The sequence below is a fragment of the Habropoda laboriosa genome, unplaced genomic scaffold (genome assembly GCF_001263275.1).
Source record: "Habropoda laboriosa isolate 0110345459 unplaced genomic scaffold, ASM126327v1 scaffold572, whole genome shotgun sequence".
Classification (NCBI taxonomy): domain Eukaryota; kingdom Metazoa; phylum Arthropoda; class Insecta; order Hymenoptera; family Apidae; genus Habropoda; species Habropoda laboriosa.
In genome coordinates this window covers 153,722-174,526 of record NW_017100701.1, presented here as the reverse complement: position 1 = coordinate 174,526, position 20,805 = coordinate 153,722, and the positions used below count along the sequence as shown (strand labels likewise).

The 20,805-nt window shown below is 35.9% G+C and overlaps 4 protein-coding genes across 4 annotated transcripts in view; all 4 read left to right on the top strand.

Moving 5' to 3' along the window:
• The first annotated feature begins 436 nt into the window (after window positions 1–436).
• On the top strand, window positions 437–3,961 carry LOC108576961 (general odorant-binding protein 83a-like). Its single transcript, XM_017940038.1, has 5 exons — window positions 437–592; window positions 2,733–2,808; window positions 2,902–2,990; window positions 3,075–3,186; window positions 3,768–3,961. The coding sequence occupies exons 1-5, from the start codon at window positions 527–529 to the stop codon at window positions 3,851–3,853; spliced, it is 429 nt and encodes a 142-aa protein (XP_017795527.1). The 5' UTR covers window positions 437–526; the 3' UTR covers window positions 3,854–3,961.
• Window positions 3,962–6,647: 2,686 nt separating this feature from the next.
• LOC108576959 lies at window positions 6,648–9,920 on the top strand. Its single transcript, XM_017940036.1, has 6 exons — window positions 6,648–6,856; window positions 6,927–7,008; window positions 7,267–7,355; window positions 7,460–7,571; window positions 9,134–9,201; window positions 9,652–9,920. The coding sequence occupies exons 1-6, from the start codon at window positions 6,785–6,787 to the stop codon at window positions 9,667–9,669; spliced, it is 441 nt and encodes a 146-aa protein (XP_017795525.1). The 5' UTR covers window positions 6,648–6,784; the 3' UTR covers window positions 9,670–9,920.
• A 3,227-nt stretch (window positions 9,921–13,147) lies between these two features.
• Window positions 13,148–17,626, top strand: LOC108576964. The gene is made up of 5 exons (XM_017940041.1): window positions 13,148–13,228; window positions 14,234–14,324; window positions 14,409–14,503; window positions 17,323–17,440; window positions 17,523–17,626. The coding sequence occupies exons 1-5, from the start codon at window positions 13,187–13,189 to the stop codon at window positions 17,585–17,587; spliced, it is 411 nt and encodes a 136-aa protein (XP_017795530.1). The 5' UTR covers window positions 13,148–13,186; the 3' UTR covers window positions 17,588–17,626.
• Window positions 17,627–19,504: 1,878 nt separating this feature from the next.
• Window positions 19,505–20,805, top strand: part of LOC108576962 — a 2,731-nt gene continuing 1,430 nt past the window's right edge. The window contains exon 1 of the mRNA XM_017940039.1: window positions 19,505–19,598. Within this exon, the coding sequence (XP_017795528.1) occupies window positions 19,557–19,598 (42 nt within the window). The 5' untranslated portion in view covers window positions 19,505–19,556. The remainder of the gene's footprint in view (window positions 19,599–20,805) is intronic.

Sequence of the window (20,805 nt, the reverse complement as noted above, 5' to 3'; positions counted from 1 at the left end):
TGACGTCTCCAAATGAAACTATCCCCTTAAGACAATTCCCTTTTATTTCCAATAATAATAAACAAATTGAAAAAAATTATCTATTTTATATTTTCTATTACAAGCCGAAAATAACAAGTGGAATTCTGTCGAATTTGCGTTTAAAAAACACACAATCGGAATATTATGACAGCTTGAGGAGTTCAATGTCGTCGAGATGATAATTTCGTGGCTGGACTAGCCACTTAACTCACGTTACATAAAGTCAGCGAGCTTGTTATCAAACTGAAAGCTACCGTCTTCCATTGTAATTCTCCTGGCGAATGTCAAATTATCAAATTATCGTAAGCCCGAAGGAAAATCACCGTAAATCACGACGCAAAACCATAGGTACGACATTAAAATCGAAAGATTTATAAAGGGGAAACTGGTCGAAAAGGCCTCCAGTTGGTTCGATTCTCTTGAAAGTACACACGAATTGAAATCTTCGCATTACCGCGGGATCCTTTTTTTCGCCTTTTTTACACTTTCTTTTAAGAATCGAAATATGTATGTCAAACAGTTACTTTGCATAACTCTGTTCGCGTTCGCGGCGATGAAGCCAGTGATGAGTGTAAGTTTCTTTAATTTTCCCGGGGCAACGGTGTCGAAATTATAGGTATTTATCCGTCGTATGAAACAAATTGTGTGACAAAATGATGTCAACTGGACGAACAAATTTTCATTTTTAAACATACTATAAATTTTTCAAAGAAATACGAAATCGTTCGTTAGAATTTGAAGAGTGCAGGGAAAGGCAAACCAAGTTGAAAAACTGAAAGAAAATAAAGTTTGAAACGGTAAAAATTAGACACTTTCGTATCTTTCACGGTAACAATACTCTACCATTTGCTGGTTTTTCCTGAAACTAAAATAGCATTAGGTTTTAATTTACTTTCGCTATTTATTTAATTAAACAATCACTCGACTGTGTACTCGGTTTCTTAAATTTTTAATAATTTCTCAATCACAACGGAAGATCCCGAACTGATGTTGACGAAATTTTGGTACATACCTAATAGTGCTTAAAAAAATATTCGACATGTATTTTTTTTTTTATCAGCACTCATCCACATTGAAGGTGTGAAAATGGCTGTCAAAGATGGAAGCAATAAACATATTTGGTCTAACATCTCGAAAATTATTAGAGATTGAGAAATGGTGTAAACTGACGAATCTTGTATTTTTCAACGACTAAATTTAAAAAATACAAAATTATTTATGATACTTAACTTTTTATTTTTCAAAGTTGTTGTTGGCAAACTTTTTATTCCTCTATCTCTAATAGTTTTCGAGATATTAGACTGAATATTTTGGAAGTGACGTGGTGCAAATGATTACTCGCAAAGTGGGTAACAAAAATATATTTATTCAACCAATAATACTTAAACTAATTTTAGATGTAAGGCGACACGATGCGCGTAGAAAGGAAGTCTACGACCTAAAGGTCTTTTTCGGTAGCCCCTTTTCCCTGGGAAAGTCCCAGGCCCCCCCGTGGCGGTCGCCACAATACATTTACTACCTCGGACTTTGAGAGCGATTTTCACCTCTTCGCTGTGAAGATTGCCGATAAAAAAAATACATGTCAAATATCTTTTTTAGTACTTACTAGATATTATATACTAAAATTTCATCAATATCGGTAATTATCACTTCCGGATGTTCCCTTGTAAGTTTGAAATGAGCTTTAATTAATTTCAAAATCGAATTGCAAGCTGTCACTAACAGAACTGATTATCTAATTAATTCTCATTAATTATGAAATTCATATAACTTCCAAAATATTTTATTATTTTCTGGGAGCGATCTTAACCTCTTCACTAAGGACAATTATCAATGAAAAAATATACGTGTCGAATATTTTTTTGAGAATTACTATACAGGGTGTTCAGCGTAACGGATTTTTCAGGCACTTCTCCCTTGTTTATCAACATAAAAGTAAGACCGGAAGTAACAGTTCGCAGAGAATCTTTAACTTGAATTTTCTCGAAAGAGAAGCCTTTTATGAAAAAATTTTATTCGATATTTTCGGTTTATTTGTTCATGTAGAATCACCACCTCCTTGGTTGTACCGTGAATACTGGGACACCCTGTAGATATAATCCGTCCAAATGACAATTTACTTCATTGAAACACTGAGCAAAGGTAGTCTAACCCCTTAACGTTTGAATTTACAACGTGGTTATTATTCCTTTCACCGACTATACCCACGTGCAACCCCTTGCTCTCGTTCCGACGTCCCTAGTAAGAAACAATTTCCCAATCACTCGAAGATTCTATAAAATATATTAGAGATAAAATATATTATAGATAAAGAATAGTATTTTCACAATTTTTATTTTTGTAATTTATTGACGATCGAGTACTGACGATTTCTTATTTCAAGCATTTTTTTCTCACACTACCAGAAGTGCCTTAAAAATCAGCGACCGTTACGCTGAACACCCTGTATACCAAGGTTTCGTCAAAATCGGTGATTATCGCTTCGGGATGCTCCATTGTCAGTTGGTTATTTCTCTTTTTCGACTTTCCACATTTAGGTTACCTATGAAAGCAATGCAGTACCGCTATAATCTCATTTCGTGAGCTCACGATGGCTTCACTGAAATATAGACAATTTTTCACATCATTCATGTTCAATTCTAGTTAAAAAAAAAAAAATAAAGGAAGAAAACTGATTAATTTAAATTAATTGAACACTTAATGTTCCACAGGTGAGCCAAGAACAGATGGAGAAACTAGCTAAAAGTATGAGGAAATCTTGCTTGCAAAAGATCGATACGTCAGAAGGTTAATAATTCAGAACAGAGAAAAATATATTAATCAAAATTTGCTCAAGTTTCGTCTCTAATTTTGTATTTGTTTTTTTTTTTTAATATCTAGACTTAATCGATGGTATGCGTACGGGAAACTTCCCTGACGATGACAATCTGAAGTGCTACACGAATTGCATCATGAAAACACTACGAAGCGTAATATAAAATAATATTATGTATTATCAATACGATAACAGTGTAAACTGTTAATTAACAGATGCTTTTAACATGTTCGTTCAGTTCAAAAACGGAGCTATCGATTTTCCCATGATCATCAGACAAATAGAAATGGCGATGCCGCCGAAAATAGTAGCTCGAATGAAAGAAGTCATAGCCAAATGCAGCAAACGAGGTGAGTTGCATTTTTCAATATTTACGAAAGAATAGATCATACGAAATTTCGAATGAAAATTTATGATACCTGCAGAACATGGGAAATGTTAGTTCAGAATTGAATGAAAGCTCTTTGAGTTCGTAATTCTTTTGGAATAATTGATTTCAATAATTGCAACAATTTAAAAATTCTCAAGTTTAACAATTAATTTGCATAATTATAGAAATGTGGTAACTTTGAAATTTAACGATTGATTTTTACAACGATAAAAATTATCTCATCTTCATATATTTAATTTTCATAATCAACTTCTCGCACAATTTCGCAGCAATTGAAGCCAGGATTTTACCGAAAATATTTCAAACTTGTTCAAATACTTTTCCATTAAATTTCATTTCATTTTTTCACGTTATGTCAAATGTGTTCGAAGAGTTCTCAAAGTAAACAGAGGCTAATTCGTCGAATTTTCCAACAGCCTCGGATAATTGTATCCGTGAAAAAAGGAGTAAGAGAACTTTTCAGACACACTGTGCATCTCATTGAAAAACGCTTACAGCACTTCTCGAGAACACTTCTGAACTCGTTCACGTTGCATATAGAATACAGCGGTGATGAGTGCACGATAACGTATGACTACGTAAAATGCTACTACGAGGTGGACCCGGAAATCTTCATCTTCCCTTGACGCATCGATCAACAAGTAAATAGTCTATTATAATGTAGAGACATCCTAGCTTATTATTTATTTCGAACAATCGAAAAATTTTATTTAAAAAATAAATCTAATTGATTGACGTGCAATTTTTGTTCTGCAAAATTTCAAATAATTTCTTTCTCTGAGATTATTTTTCCATAATATTCCTATTCACCAACGGTACACTGAGCATCTTATTTTTAATCTTCGTACATTTTACATTTCTAAACTGGAATTACGACGAAATACGATATACAGGGTGTTCGTATTGTTATTGTATAGCCAGCGTTTCTCTGGAAAATGGTAAGTATGAGGAAGAAATGAAAGGGGAAACGTTTTGACTGTCCTTTATAGCCAACATAATAGCGTGTGTAAATTTGTCATATTTGGAATACTTTTTGAAAAATGAAATTGATATTTAATTTTTTAAATGCAATGTTACATATTTTTGGCTATCGAGACTATTCAATTGCCAGAATAAGAAAGCTTTGGTGATAGATAACCATATTCGATTCGTTCAAAAAGTATCGGAAGATATACACTTCAAATTATTTCTCTTGTAAAAATTACAAGAAAATCGTAAGAAATATATAGGGTGTTCACGCCGTTACTAACAAATCGTTTTTCAAACATTCAAGACTTATCAAAATCTTTCCAGTGTTTTAATCATCGAATAAAGTTCGATAGTGATTCTTAATTTTCACAGTATTGAAAAACTTCGTGTCGCTTCGAAATTGAGATTTGAATGGCCATCGCTAACTATACAGGGTGCTCACGCCGTTACTAACAAATCGTTTTTCTCATAAATGGTAACTGTACGGAGAAAATGATAGAGGAAAAAGTGTTACGGTGTCTCATAACTAATATACTAGCATATATCAACATTTCAGGTTTGCAATAGTTTTTGCAAAATGAAGGTGACCTTCAATTTTTTATATTGAGTGTCGTATACTTTTGTGTGTGATACGACAGCGTCTACCAAGATGAATTCAACCAGTGTGACACAATAATCTTCAAAATTATATAAGGTCAGGAGTGAAAGAAATACAGTAAATTCTCCACAAGTGTCAGTCCGCAAGGAATCTAAACCGGACACTTGTAGAGTCAGGGACTACGTTTTCGAGCCTCGCGCCCCCCTTTGTAGTTTGCCGAACGTAGACAAGGACAGCGAATAAAAGATAAGGATGAAACGTGAGTCGAGGCAACCAAGAGATTTAAATACCAACTTTTTTAATTTGACGTTTTTTTACACTACGTTTTCGAGCCTCGCGCCTGCCTTTGTAGTTTGCCGAACGTAGACAAGGACAGCGAATACAAGATAAGGATGAAACGTGAGTCGAGGCAACCAAGCGATTTAAATACCAACTTTTTTAATTTGACGTTTTTTCATATTGATGAGATTTTTCTGATGAAAATGATATCAAACACGATATAATTTGAACAACATTTACTTATTAACACGTTCACTGACAAAACTCACCATGTTAAAAAAAATTTCAGATGAAAAAAATTAAAATTACAGAAATTATATTTTTCTATTACCAATTGTCGAGCCGTGAAATCTCGTAAAAGAAACCGAATGGCGACTGACAGCGAGCGAAATAACATAGGCGCAGCAATGACGCAGACCTAGGCGTAGGACCATCTATACTGACACTTGTAGGGAATTTACTGTACATAGTTTGAACATTTCGCAATATCGTATTTATAAGTGTCTCTTACTGGTAAGACTACATAACGCCTTCAGTGTGACTGATATTGTATCGTTACCGACAAAGCAGTAAGGAACATTTGCCTTGTTGCAATTCCGTATTCCGCAATAATAAGTAAAGCAATCAATTTTAGAACCTGTTGCTTAATAATACCTTATCGTGATGGTCCATTATGTGACAGAAGAAACAGTAAATATGACATGTGTTTATTACGAAAGTAATCAAAATAAAAGTTGGAATTGTTCAAACCATTTCTTTCATTTCTGACCTCGTATGATTTTACAGGTCATTGTGTCACACAGATTGAATTCGTCTTGACTCGTCTTCGTTTTTCGAAAAATATTGCAAATATGAAAAATACACGCACGCTATTGCGTTAGCTATAAAAGACACTAAAACCTTTTCCTCTTTCATTTTCCCCGTATACTTACCATTTACGAGAAAAACGCTGAATAACATGAACGCCCTGTATACTATATTACGTTTTATATTTCCAAGCTTGAGTATCGCAAATACATACACAGGATACTTCCGAAATCATGATACAAGTGAAAATAGGCTGCCTCCTCGTGCAAAGGTAAGTAAATACAACAAAATCGTATCCCCACTTCGCCAGTTTACACCTCCACCTCCAATCGTCCAAGAAAAACGCATAATCACACCAACACTCCGCACACCTACCTCTCATCCTTGCGTACTTCAATTTTCCCCGTTAAAATCGCCACGCAACTCTTCATCCTCTCCAATTAACCTATCACCCTTTCACGCACTTCGAATTTTCCAACGTACTTCAGCGAGTACCCACCGGAGTCGGTTACAGAATATCATTTTCGTCGCCGTCATTGCATAATAATTGCATATTCGCCGCGTAACCCATTACACGGTGGCGTCCACTCCTCCCTTTCCGGCGCATCTGTTCGCCTTCCGGAATGGTGAACGAAAAGTGGAGGTTGTGCCACGATTATTAACGCGAATCACGCTAATCACAAGGAAGATACGAAAATTGCTCCCTCTCCTACCTGCTCGGCAAACTATAAAACAGGGTGCACTTCGGTGTGTTTTTGTGTTCGATGTATCGACGGGTACTTCGACGAATCCACGGAGACAATTGTTTCACTGTGAGGATAACGAATTATATTTCGAAGAGAGTAACGGTGGAGAGAAAGGACGGTGAGAAGAGCTCGAGAAGACGTTGAAAGGGTTCAAGAGGATGAAAGGGTTAAACGTTTGCCTGTTGGTCGTTATGGCGTTCGTATTGGTGGCGATCGAGGACACGGAGAGCGTGAGTTGATCAAACTAATTACTGTTCTACGATGTGAATCTAAGGACGGTGTTCTTTTTCGTCAATGTAGAAAAAGATGACCATTGAAGATGCGAAGAGGACTATTAGGAACCTGAGAAAGGTCTGTGCTAAGAAGAACGACACGCCCAAAGGTACTTTCACTGCAGTCTGAACAGATTTGTTTGTATATTGAGTTGTTATACGGGTAAGGTCGATTTTTATGAATTGAAGGAATGGATATTATTAAGTACGGTTTTTCTAAATTGAAAAAATACTATTGAGTAGCTGAGAAAATCTGTGCAGAGTCCTGAAATTTGGTGAAATTTGATGCATGACGTTTTGCAGTAAAATTATCGCGAAGAAGACAGAATCATTACTAACGATCACTTTTATCAATGGTTTGCGTGTAGATCTCTTAGATGGTCAGCACAGAGGTGAATTCCCGAAGGACGAGAGGCTGATGTGTTATATGAGGTGCATCTTGACGACAACCAAAAGCGTACGTAAAATTTTCGAAGCTTCCATCCTGTAAAATCGGGATCGAAGATAATGAAAATTGATGTTACTCGAGGCTGAACGAAAGCACGTCTGTTTTTGTTTTAGATGAAGAACGACGAGATCTTGTGGGACTTCTTCCTTACAAACGCTCGTCTCATGTTGGTCGAGGATTATATTCCTCGTGTTGAAAACGTGGTGGCAGTTTGTAAAAGTGAAGGTGAGTACATTTCTCAATGATTCATTGTCTATTTATTTATTTACGTGTACAAACCCATTATAATGCATAACATACGTTGCTACAAATAATGAAAAAAAAAATAACTACTTACAATAAATAATTTTACCAAGGAATTAGTAAATAGAAATAGAAATAATTTACTAATTCCTTAATATTTCTTGCAATAATTAACTAAGGGATTTAAGAACCAGAAGCAACAGAAGACTAAAAGGGAGACTAATAAAGTAAAATAAGAATTAAATAAGGAGAATAGTAACAATGTAAAATTCAATTCTAAATTAAATTCAAGAAACAATGACGATAACGTTCAAAATGATAATGATAACATAAAAAAAGAACAGAAAAAGATAGTACTAATAACAAAATTATTGATAACATTTCTGCCCTTCTTAGCTAAATTCTCCTAACTGATGTTGTTTAATATTCGAGAAAAATGAGGTTTTATAATTTAACACCGTCTAGAGAACAATTAGGACAAATAAACTGAACAGTTCCTAGAGCATATAGAATGTTCCCACTTCAATTAAAAGGGGAAAAACATGTGGAGCACCGAATATTTCAAAACACTCTGAAAAATGAAAAGTAAGTACGTAGGACATAGCTAAGGACAGACTTTTCTTCAATCCTGTTTTCAGTTATACAGGGTGGACTACATAAAACAAACCACCTAATTAGCTTCTCTAGCTATGATGATACAAGAAAATTTGAATAACTTCAAAGGAGTGAATAAGATGGCAGAAAAAGTTCGTTTTTCTTTCTTTCTTTCAAGATCACTTGGAATGTATATACATTTTTCTACTGTATGTTGTAGCAGACGCTAATATGCATTTAAACATGCATAATAATATGACCTTAGACCTTGAAAACTTCCTTTCATTTCTCGCTATTTCTTTCATCAAAAATATTTTTTCTTCCATCTTACTCACCCTTCGAAACCGTTCAAATCACGTACAAAAATTTTCTCGTACCACCATAGCTAGAGAAGATAAACAGGTGGCATGTTTCACGTGGCCCACGCTGTATATTATATTACTACAGTAGTATCGGGGCCTCCAAGAAACCGACAAGGGAGAATATAGAAAGGGAGTAGTTGGCGTAGTACAGGTTTTTATTGTAAATTTCTCCTAGTCACAACAGCACAGTTCTCACTATTTACACAATAAGCACTGAAAAGCGGAAAGAAAACACAGGACATGCGCCAAATGTCTCCGGACAGGCAACGCAACTTGAAACTTAAGAACAATATTACATCTAAAATTAACTATGTAATATGCATAACCACTTATGCTTAAATTATTGTTAAATTGTTAAATAGTTGGCGTAGTGCGCAAAAGCTTGGCTTGCTAAGCCGAAGGTCCAGGGTTCGATTCCCGTTTGGGTCCCTCGAAATTTTTCCGCCGATTCCTACATTATTATATTATTTCAATATGTACTGTGCATTACAATGGGTTCATGCTAGTAAATAAATAAATAATTAAAAAAAAAAAAGAGGAAATATCTCTATTATGGTCAGGAATTCTCAATTTTGATTTGGCTTGCAGTAACGGCTACGGATGGGTGCGAAGTCGCGTGGCAATTCGGCACATGCGTCTACCGAACGGACAAGGAGGTGATTCTTAAATACGATTACGTCAAAAACGGTACCTCGGGTGCATTGACTTCGTAGCACTCATACTAGGTCCATTTATGCGCGAGTATCTATGAAACAATGTGTTAGAATTGAGCGTGTAACTGAGAAACTGCCATTCTCCACGTGAAATACAAAAATAACACGTGAATCGCAAGATTGAACGAAAGTTAGCCGCGCAATTTAGAGAATTTCCAAAGGATTTTCATCCAAGAAAAATGTGAACCATGATCCCACTCGTAGCACAGCATCTTCGAAATTCTAAACATCATTTCCACATGTTTGACTTGCTCACTTCGCGATTTATTCGCGAACTAAAATTTTCCAAAAGATCTCTCTGGTGTCGTTCGAATAATTAAGACAATCTTCGGTTTACTTTTAAACGGAGAAATCATTCTAAGTGCGAACGATTGATTCTAACTTATATTGCAGCTGTACATGGCCCCGTGAACAATTCGTTAACCGTGGATTATCGAGAGCAAGTAAGAGTGAAGAGAAATTTCCAATCATCCGAACGTCCTCATCTTCGTCGTCTTCGTCGCAGCCGTCGGAAAGCGGAGAGTGCAGTGTGCAGAAATTCGAAGACCAAACCACAGTGCAGAAGGGTATAGGGAGACCCAGTAAAAAGAGAAAAAATCGTTTAAAATCTGTGAATGTTTATTACCACACTTCGACGAACACATGTTTTTTTTATACATATAACGAACAAATTTATGATGCTTCAGTGTTTCTTTCAAATTGAGAGATTAGCTTCTGAGATTGTCTGTGATTCTTAGACGTAACGATTAAACAGTTGAAAAAATGCTACTCTATTTAAGGCAATCCACAATGCTGTGATACATAATTCCTTCTTTTTTCTCTTTCAATGTTACCTCTCCCGTGTGATTTCTTCGTTTACGCTTAAATAAAGGGCGGAAAATTCTCGTTCTTACCTCGCAACAAGGAGAAGCTTGCACGAAGAGTAAGCCTTTCAGAAAAAACATTCGATCGGAAAAAGAGCGCGATTGAACTTAAATTTTGCAACGCTTCGATTGTTTTTTACACGTGAGAACAAAAAAAAAAAATGTTCTCCATCCACAACAGACGCGGCTAGATATTGTGTAACTCGAATGAAAGTCAACATGGATAATTATTACCTTATTCAAAACCGTATAATTAAAACAGCTACATTGCCATTAAATTGCAACGCTATTTCAAGTCGGAGGCAAAAACACAAACGTAATTAAAACAACAGGTACAAAGTAAACAACTGGATTTCCCGTGGAAAAGTTCGAACTTCCGTTACGCCATTGAAATTTAATCACCAGTTAAATCAGTCCTATAAAAACGAACGAGGTAAAGAAGTTGGAGGATGTTGCGTCGATTTTACAGCTTTATGATATTCCATTTGCGTGGATTTATCGTTGGTTCGACGCTCGTAGCCATACAGTCTCATTCGAGATGGAAAATTTATCGTTAATCGGTTAGGATCGATGAAATATTTTGATCGTCCTACTATGTGAACCGGTTCTCCACAGATTAGACTTAATCCCATCGCGACTTTAATAACGTTGAAATTAATTTAAAGTCGTTCATCAGGGCGCTGCGCAACCAGATGAAAAATTCAGTCCGGTTCTAAGACATCTATCGAACTGGTTCGGAAGTTACGAGAGGATGTTCGATCCTGAAGAAATTTAATCCGTTCCATTACAGCTAAATCGCGGACTAATTGAAACGAGAAACGACCATTAATCGCAATTTCAATGGTTGAATTTTCTCCCTGTGAAATTTATTGATTTAGGTTTTCGAGGATATTTCGAAATATACACTCTCGAGGGAACATGCCGAAGTGATAATCGCCGATATTCATGAAACTTTACTATACGATAGTACTCAAAAAAATATTTAACACATCTTTTCTTAATGGCAATTGTCCACATCGAAGGGATGAAAATGGCCCTCGAAGATGAGGGTAATGAACACATTTGGTCAAAATTATTTATTGTTTTTCATTTTTCAAATTTGCTGCTGAAAAAAAAATAAAATTCGACGATGTACACTATTCCTTTGTTTTTATAAATTTTCGAGACGTTAGACTAAATATATTTACTACCTCCAACTTTGAGGGCGATTTTCAAGAATACGTGTCGAATATTTTTTTGAGAATTAATATATACCAAAGTTTCATCAAAATTGGCGATTATCATTTCGAAAGAGTCTCTATGCATCTCATCAGAATTTATTTACGGTTGTATAATTTGAATGACGAATATAGTAAATAGATAATGCTTTCGTTATTTTATTTAGAAACGTGACATTTACTATTGGCACAAAGAAAAATGATTTACATTCATTTGTCAAGAATTAAACTAAGGAAAAGAAAATAATATTGCAGAAATTAGATGAACAAAATTTCCGCACAGTATCTAAGAATTGAGCAAAATGTCTAAAAACAAGGCTCCAAAGGCAAATACAAGTTAGTTTCTTGTTTACAAGCAAATAGAAAAAAAACGTTGCTCAAAATATTTTTCCCATAATGGAAAATATCTGTTTATATTTATAATTATTTGTTTAATTATTAACAAATGAATGTAGATTATTTTTCTTTGCACTAATGGTAAATGTTATGTTTCTAAATAAAACGTTAATTAGAATTGTAGCAGTTATTTGCCTTTGATTTATTCTTGTCACAGTATTAAACATTTTTTATTGAAAGAAAAATTATAACGCTAGCGATTTTGTTTTTTAATTAGAAATATAACGAATGTTTAATAGCTTTTTGAAGAGGAAGAAATTTGCGAAAAATAGAGGAATGAATTCAATAAGAAATAAATAAAAATATACAATTAAAATTCCATACATTGTTTGCACTACTATTGAAAATAAGAGAAACCGACTAAAAAGAAGCTTATACGGTTTGAAGACGTGCATCTGATGAACACTACACTTTGAACACCCAATAAACTAAACTTCTGATTTAAACACATTTTTTTCTATTCAAAGTCAAAGGTTGTTGAACTTATTTTACTACAATGTATAAAAAACAACTGTTAATGTAAAAAAAAAATTTTGGAGTATTCGTCATTTTCTCTTGCTTTCAGTAGCGGAGGAAATAATTTAGATATTCGTTATAAGTGGAACACCCTGTATACAATAATTTAGGATACGCACTTCTCAAGTGAAAATTGAACTTTTAGAAACACAATGAAAATCGTGAACTTTATTTTAATAGTTCTTACTTGACCGATGGGTTCACACTTGATTGCGTCTTTTTGTCCCTTCTCATATTCTGGTTAATCAAGCCTCGATTAATCGACGCCCCGCTGTACCACGCACTTATTCTAAAACCAATTTAGCTACCTCAGACCTCACACGTGTTGCAACAATCAAAAAGAATACTTAGAATCAAACTGACTAATTAAACAGTAAATTATCCTGTCCATTTAAATTCTAAGGCGTTTTTTTCACCGCAAAACTACCTAAAAGAAAAACACAGTTCCCAGGACGATGAGTTGCACGCTAATGCACACAGTCCGTCAGCGAACATCCTGAACGAATAAATCATGTCTAACTACTTGCCATAATCGATCTCGAAATAAAATTTCATCCATCCGACGCGAGACGAGGAGAATAGAATTTTAATTATTTTCCGTGAAAATTGTCGTTTCGCTTCGGTCTATCGCGGCGCATAGGACATTCTTGTTTCTATCTTTCTTCGATACTTAGCTCGAGTAATTAAAACTAATCATTTTTCATGAAAAAAGAATTGACGATTCTTTTGTAGATTCCTATCGAAACGCGTTACATAAAGAGACGTAGGTCGAGTAATTATTTCTCTTCCTGCTATTTCGTAATGGGATCTTAACACCTGGCGAGGTTCGAGACATATTTGCGCCAATCCTATATAAATATGATGTTCACACGTCGATGAGCATTAGTTGAGGTCCCGGTTTCTTAAGACACTTCGACGGACAAAAGAGTTGCAAGGATGAAGACCATCTTGGCTGTTGGCTGCCTCTTCCTTATCGCGGTAAGCAAGGACATTTATATTCTAATTATACTAAGAGTATTGTACTAATATAAGAAATAAAGGATTCTTGTGTTAAATTTAACTATTTGAGCGGTTTATTTTGAAAGTGGGGCATATTTACTCTTGAAAAAATATGAAGTTAATGACAACAATAGATGGAACTTAATACGATTTTTTGATCTATAAACAGTCTGTAGTGAAAACAAAAAATGGACTTGTCCCACTTTCAAAATAAAGGGCCCATTTATTCTAGAATAAGAATAGAATACGTTAAAAGATTTAACTGCTTCTTAATCGGTAAGATTAATCCTTTGCACTCGAAGGCCCTTTTTTCTATAAGGAAGTAGCAAAAATTAATGTAACTTTTTAAAACTAATATTTTTATTAGAAGTTGGTTCTTTCAAACTATTTCACTGCTGAGAACTCTAAACATGTAGTGAACAATTCACGGAGGTCCATAGACCTGCTGTCTTGGAAAATATCATCTTAGAGTTGCCTCTAATGGTAAATATAATGTCGCTTCTTAGTCGCCCCTCGAGTGCAAAGGATTAACTATACATATTGACTTATTAGTGTATTTTAGTGCCAAGTGATCGTTGCAGAAATGTGATCGAAAAGTGCCAATCTTTCATTTGATGTTGCGAAGTGTCAAAAATTTTGTTTCACACATTTTCACTGAATACAAAATTACATTATGTGCGTGGCTTTCTGTGGCACTCGAACGATTAATATGGATGTTTGAAGAATATTCTTAAAAATTTCCTTTAAAATTTCTATATACAATTACGTACTCCCAAAGATATTCGGATTATGCAGGGTGTCCCAGTTTTTTTTTTTTAATCAAACTTTGTCAGTATGGGTATAAGTAAGAAAAAAATGTGATATAAACATAAGTCGTTTGAAGGTTTACCGAAAAGTTATAACAAAACTACGAAACACAAAGGGAATCACGAACAAAATCACAATGAAATAAACGATATAATAATATACAAATATGAATTTTAGGCGGTGGTACGTGCTGATGATAACGATGCAATCATGGAAGCAGTCAAGGAACAGACAGACGCTTGTGTCGAAGAGCTACAAATTACGAAAGGTAATAAAATATGCCTACTGTATCATTATTCCGAATCCCATTTTCGCTTTAAATTCGTATCGTAATAATTATCCTGTATTTCAGAGGATATAGAGAAACTCCTTAATAACGATGTAGAAGACGACCTGAGAGAGAAAGCGGGTTGCTTGAAGGCTTGCGTGATGAGAAGCACGGGCATAGTGAGTAAACTTTTAGCCTTCGAATATACATTATTGCTCTCTTTGAGATTCAATTTAGCACTGATTTTGCTAAGTTTCGTTTAAAAAACTGTTTCTCTTTTTGGTCTTTAACCCTTATGTCAACAGCCAGAATTATCGTCTACTTTGTCGTCCAATTGTAGTAGTTTTCTGATAACAAAATTCTAAACTTGAAGCAAACACGGTTAGGAAATGTGCCAAGTAATAACGATCTGGCCGGATATTGAAATCTTTTACCGGGAAGACAAAATATTTTAAGTGAGAAAATGTGCAAAAAGGTACCCAGGTACCCTGGTATTGACATAAGGGTTGAGAGAAGAAAATAGAGAAGTTTCTGCTAAATGTAATCGTGACGCTGATGTTCTCGCTGGTTCGTGTGAGAACAACATGTAGATGATTATGTACGACTGTACGTGAACTATGTGTAACGTGTATTAGACAATTATCTCGGATTGTCTGAGGTCATCATGAAAGTTTCCGCGGTTTTAAGCCGTTCATTTTGAAGAAACAGAACTCCATTAAAATTAAACATTTTTACTGAAAATAATTTCCACAATGTTCGATACACTTTTACCAGCGTATTGAAAGAGCATTAATCTTGCACATATAAAAATCCGAATCTCTAAGGGAAAGAAAACTGCCGAAAGGCGTTTTCAATATCCTCCTCTTTGCTAAATCGTTTTTGCGTAAGGAAATTGTCAAGTGAGCGGAAAAAGTGAAAATCGGTTGGAGATAAATCAGGGGAATATGGGGGATGTGATAGAATTTTGGTACAGTTGTGTTTGCTACCTGCGATCTGACGTTGTCATGCAAGAAATTAGGGCCTTTTCTATTGACCAGGCCTTGTCGCTGTACCCTCGGTTTTTGGTAGGCGACCTCCAATTCGTTACTCTACGACTCTGCAGTGATAGTAGTAACCAGTTTTAGAAAACTAGCGAATTAATTCCGGAGTAGACCACCAAACTGTGAACACAATTTTTTTCGGGTGTAAATTAAGTTTGGATCGGGGAGATTTATTTGCGCCTTTCTTTCTCTTACAGATTCGGATTTTCATATGCGCGGGATTAATGCTCTTGTAACACGTTGGCAAAAGTGTATAGAACATTATGGAAATTATTTAAAATAAAAGTGTTTAATTTCAGCGAAGTTATGATTTTTCAAAATGAGCGGCTTGAAACCGTGAGAAGAAGTCTTAATTTATACGACATTCGCTAGCGTGAGTATTGACGAATTTCTCCAATCAGAGAGTTCCTACACCTTAGACCACATATGGGCAACCTCCGGCCCTAATCTATTTCAGCGAAGTTTGTCTGATTCATGGTGGAAGAAAACATGGTGTGTTCTACTAACTCACATTACGCTGATGTCATATGACTTGCGCAAAACACACCATGTTTTCTCCCACCAAGGTCTCTTTCTCACTTGGCTCGGAGACAGAATGATAATTTGGCCTCCGAAGTAGAAAAGGTTACCCATACTTGCCTTAGACAATCCTCCATGGGCCACAAGCATATCTCTCACCCTGAAGTTTCCAAGTTGCCAGGGTGGAGATATGGTGTCGTAGCGGAGGAGTCAGGCCCAAGGAGTGATCTCTCCTAATGGGACTCACCTGACTATTGTGGCTTCACGACACGTCAATTACTACTGAGTGTTTGGTGGTTAGGTAAAGGAAAGAGATAAAGAGGACAGGCGGAAAAGGAAAGGTTGCGCGTTTTGTTCTGAGCCTCCTAGTGGACTCGTCAATAAAGCTACTTAGGAGACCCGTGACAAAATCGTTGGTCCGTCAGTCGAACGACGGTGCGACAGTGTCCACATACGGCCGGCTGTCGAATACTATTTGCGACCAGAGCGGTCAGTTTTCAAGATTCCTTTGTCGAAGTCGGAGTTGCTTTTTCTCAGTGAAGATACTTATTTGAAATATACATTATTAACCCTTTGCGGTCCTATGTCGCGTCAGACTCGACGTAAGAATTTTTGCCTTTAGATGTCATATAATGATAAATTATAAATGATAATAAACCATTTCTTCGTGCATTAATATTATACTGAAACTTAATATTTTATAACCAATATTACGTTGAAATATCGAAATAAAGGGAAACTACGTGGTACTGCCCGAGAGTGACCAAACGAGTGCGGACTAACTGGACTATTTGGACCGCAAAGGGTTAAAAAGTACGCAAATATAAAATTCGGCAAATTTCACCACCTTTACTGTCAGCTACGAGAAAATACCAATTTATTTTATCAGTATTCTACAAAGAGAGTTAATTTTACCAAAGTTTCGAAAAATGAAAGTCCTCAAAAATAGCAGAGGTGGGCATCCATGTCATAAAGTCGAATCCTAATCGCGGTTAGCCTTTTGTCGCAAGACTTCAAGAGTGCAATGCGACCAAAAACAAGCTCGTTTGAAATTCAAACAACGCGAACGACAAAACTGTCCTTTGTTTCTTTCTTGCCGTTTTGGTTGGTCTATCGGTCTATCGGAAGACAACGATTTTGTCGCTATACGACATCCAGTTAGGACATAGTCTAAGAGGTATCTGCACAAGTGTTTCCAAATGGACACCAGAAAGGCGTACGGCCCACAGAAACGTAGAGTTTTCCACAAAATACCTTCTGAGCCTCGACATCGATTTGATAAAAAATTTAATTAACCAAGAAACTCAAAAGACAGAGCACTCAAAAATAGCAAAACTGGGCATCCGTGCAGTAAAACGACAAATTCATCGCGGTTTGTGTTGAGGCGCAACAGTTACTAAATTTAATTCCCCTTTTTTATGAAAAAATTCAATTTACAGTTCGAGAATGGTGTGATAAATATAGACAACGTCCAAAAGATGTTGGAGAAGGCGTTCCCTGAATCGCCTGCAAAGATAGCCGAAAAGTTAGACATTACGCGCCAATGCATCGAAAAAGGTAGGTGTAAATTAATCTGAGGAAGAACCGAATCAAGCAGTGAATAGAAGTTTTTATTAAACAACTTGCGTTCTTTTTCCAGTTAAAGACATAACCGAGGAATGCGACTTAGCCTACAATTTCTGCAAATGCAGTACATCTGTGTAAGGGTGAAGAATGAGCGATTTTACCTCGAAACGTCAACGACGAAGCTTTCGGTTAACGAATGTATAAACGATAAGAATTCAGAATATAAAATTAGGGTACAATTGTACGAATTTCGAATAAATAGTAATTAAATATAAACTGGGTATTGGAATGTCGAGGAAATTATTTTTCGAATCATTCTTGATAAACATTTCTTTTTCACGTCTTTGCACTTCTCATAACGTACGAGCGTTATTACAGTATCTCCAAATATTCCTTCAATAGTTACACAATCTGTGAATATTCATTTATATGAATTGTTAATGCCCGTGATTGTTGCAAAAATGAACTTTCGAGCTTTGTTTGTATGTACTTGCACGTGGTGTGCCAACTTTATTTCAAAAACTTCTCGAAGGACCACCCAGTTAGCCTGGGACTTGTGAAATGTTCGAATGCTATCGTGTGTTGTTACTGTTAAGGATACTTAAGTTAGACCAGGTTTACGATACTCTCTGCTATTTTTGAGATTAAGGTTTGAATACGCGTTTAATGTTTTCGTTCGTTAATCATTCCTTATTATCAGGAGGGCTCCAAACCTCTCATAAAAGCGGAGAATAGTTTTCTTCGTGCATCTCAATAGCAATTGACGTATCATAAACCCGCGCGAGCCCAGGCACGTTCTCGCGAGCGAGCGGTACCGTTACCCTGGGTTTTTCCCATAAGCCCAGGTGACGCGTACTTCACGCAAAACACCCCCTCCTTGAGGGTGAGTGGTTGGCATTGGACGGGGACCAAGGCCCGAACGTGAGTGGGTCTTAGCCTCCCACCCAAAACTCACCCCCGTCAAGGGACCCAAATGCGACCAGGGAAGGGGAAATGCGAGGGCTGACCGGGGCAACGCGCCAACGAGACAAGCAGAACACTTTGAGCTAGTTGCTCCTTGGTGGTAGTTGGACGACTGACTCTCGACGTCGTCTCTCGGACGTCCGTGGGAGAGTTTTTTATTAGAACACGCTGATTGGTTAAATGATTAACATTACATTTACCAATCAGGGTGTCTAATAGCGTCTTCACCGCCCTTCCAGTGCGCCCTTAACGCGCTGTCACGCTGGAATTTCCTCCGGGTGACTAATCGGCAAGCGTACCGTTACATGCAGATGTGCCGTTCGGAAATTCGTGGTTTATGGCATGTTCTTAGGCTATTGAGCGCGAGGGACAGAAATGACTAAAAATCCAACAAGCAATTCTAGTGACCCTCGCCAGGGTGTAATTAGACACGTACAAGCAGTAAACGACAATCCTGAACTCAAAAATAACCGTTGCCGTTCGATCGTGCCATAAACCGTGCCTGTGAAGACCGAACATGAATATCTTTCCAGGAATAATACAAACTTAATAGGCCAGCTCTGTTACATAAGAACACGTTTTAATTCACACGCGATATGTTGATGAAAAAAAATTACACGCACTTAACGTTATATGATAAATTCGAAAAAAATCGAGCATTATAGGAAAAGTACAAAGAAGTGATTGATAATCCTTTTCGTCTTATTTTTCTTCGTCGAAGACGAGTTTTATCGTTAGAAGCTTCTCTGTAATCGTTATTAACGAACACTTGTTTATTAATTTCAGTAGTACACAAGAATATCAAACAGCATTCACTATGTATCGCTGTATCTCCACTTAATTTTCATCGTAGTTTGCATGAAACGAGCCAAGGCTGACAAATAGAACGTGAAACGGTAAAATTAAATGGTTGCAGCTAGTTATTATCGCTTCAGTTCTTCGAGTAACAACTACTTGATGAAACTTTTTTCCTTTTTTACAAGATTCATGACATCCAAAAACGACAGATCCATCAGTCGTTTATAATGAATTTTTTGTCATCGCGTGTGGAATATAAATATTGTCGATAATAGGGGAGAAACTGCAGTCGTGGAAGAACATTTTCACAGATCGTGTTTGCTGTTTGTCAAAGAACAACTTCGAGATGAAGAATCTTTTGGTCGTCGTCTGTTTTGTGCTCGCTATTGTAAGTATCGTACAATTTTAAACTACTATCTGTTATCAGTACCATATTATTATGGTATTATGATTATGGAAAATTATGAGAAATGCTTCCGCTACAACAGTGTAGATCTAATGTTCATTTAAAAAATTTTCAAAAGTAATATTGACTGTCCTATTTAAGAATTATTTATGTTTGATGCTCTGCTTAAGAATTTTAACAAATTTCCTGTATTTAATCTATCGTATATCTCTAGATTTAGTGAAAATAATTGTATCGATCGTTTGTGCAAATTGGCCAACAAATTTAGTTCCACTTTGCACTTTTTTTACAATACAAATACCTCTTTTAGAAATCGAGCTTTTAATTTATTGGACAATAACTCTGTTTAATTTCTTCTGTTTACGTATATTTCATGCATATTGTATTTTTTTACCTGTCGTGTACGTTATCGTTCATATACATATGTTAGGACACCTATTACGTTCGTACAAAAAATAAAAATTGTATTTCTCCGTCAATGTTAGTATCGCTATTAGTTTCCAGCGTTTTTCTAATCGGTAGATTTGTGGGGAAAATGGAAGAAGACAAAGTTTCGTTATTTTTTATACACAATACGATGGCCTAAATAGATTTTTTTTAACCCCTTGACATACAGCAACGAGTCAGACTCGTGGCAGAGATTCTGGTGAAGATGTGAGAAAAATAGTAACATACACTACCGGCCAAAAGTTTGGAATCACCGAGCATTGCAATTTACAGAAAAATTTCCAGAAAAAAGTCAGCGACTTTGAGAATTTTTTATCGTTCGAATCAATTGACATGAGATAAATTGATAAATGTAGAATTGAGATAAACTTGAAATCTATAAAAAGTTAGCAGCAGATTTAATATCGATGAAAAGTGGGAGGTGATTCGAAACTTTTGGCCGGTAGTGTGTATCAGTAAGGAAAATTAATTTCGATCCTAATTTTCGTTTCAATTTGTAACACTGAGGATTGCTAAATGTAATTAATCTGCAATAGATTAAACAGTAAATAGCTGACGTTTAAATGTTCATAGTAGACTTTGTGGCATAATCAACGACACACTATTAGGATCTCATTTTTATGACGGCACCCTAAATAGAAATAAATATTTATAAATTTTATCCACGAGATTCCAGATTGAATCTTTCTTTTCTAGGATTTTAATAATTTTCTAATGACTACTTAGATTTATATCACATTCA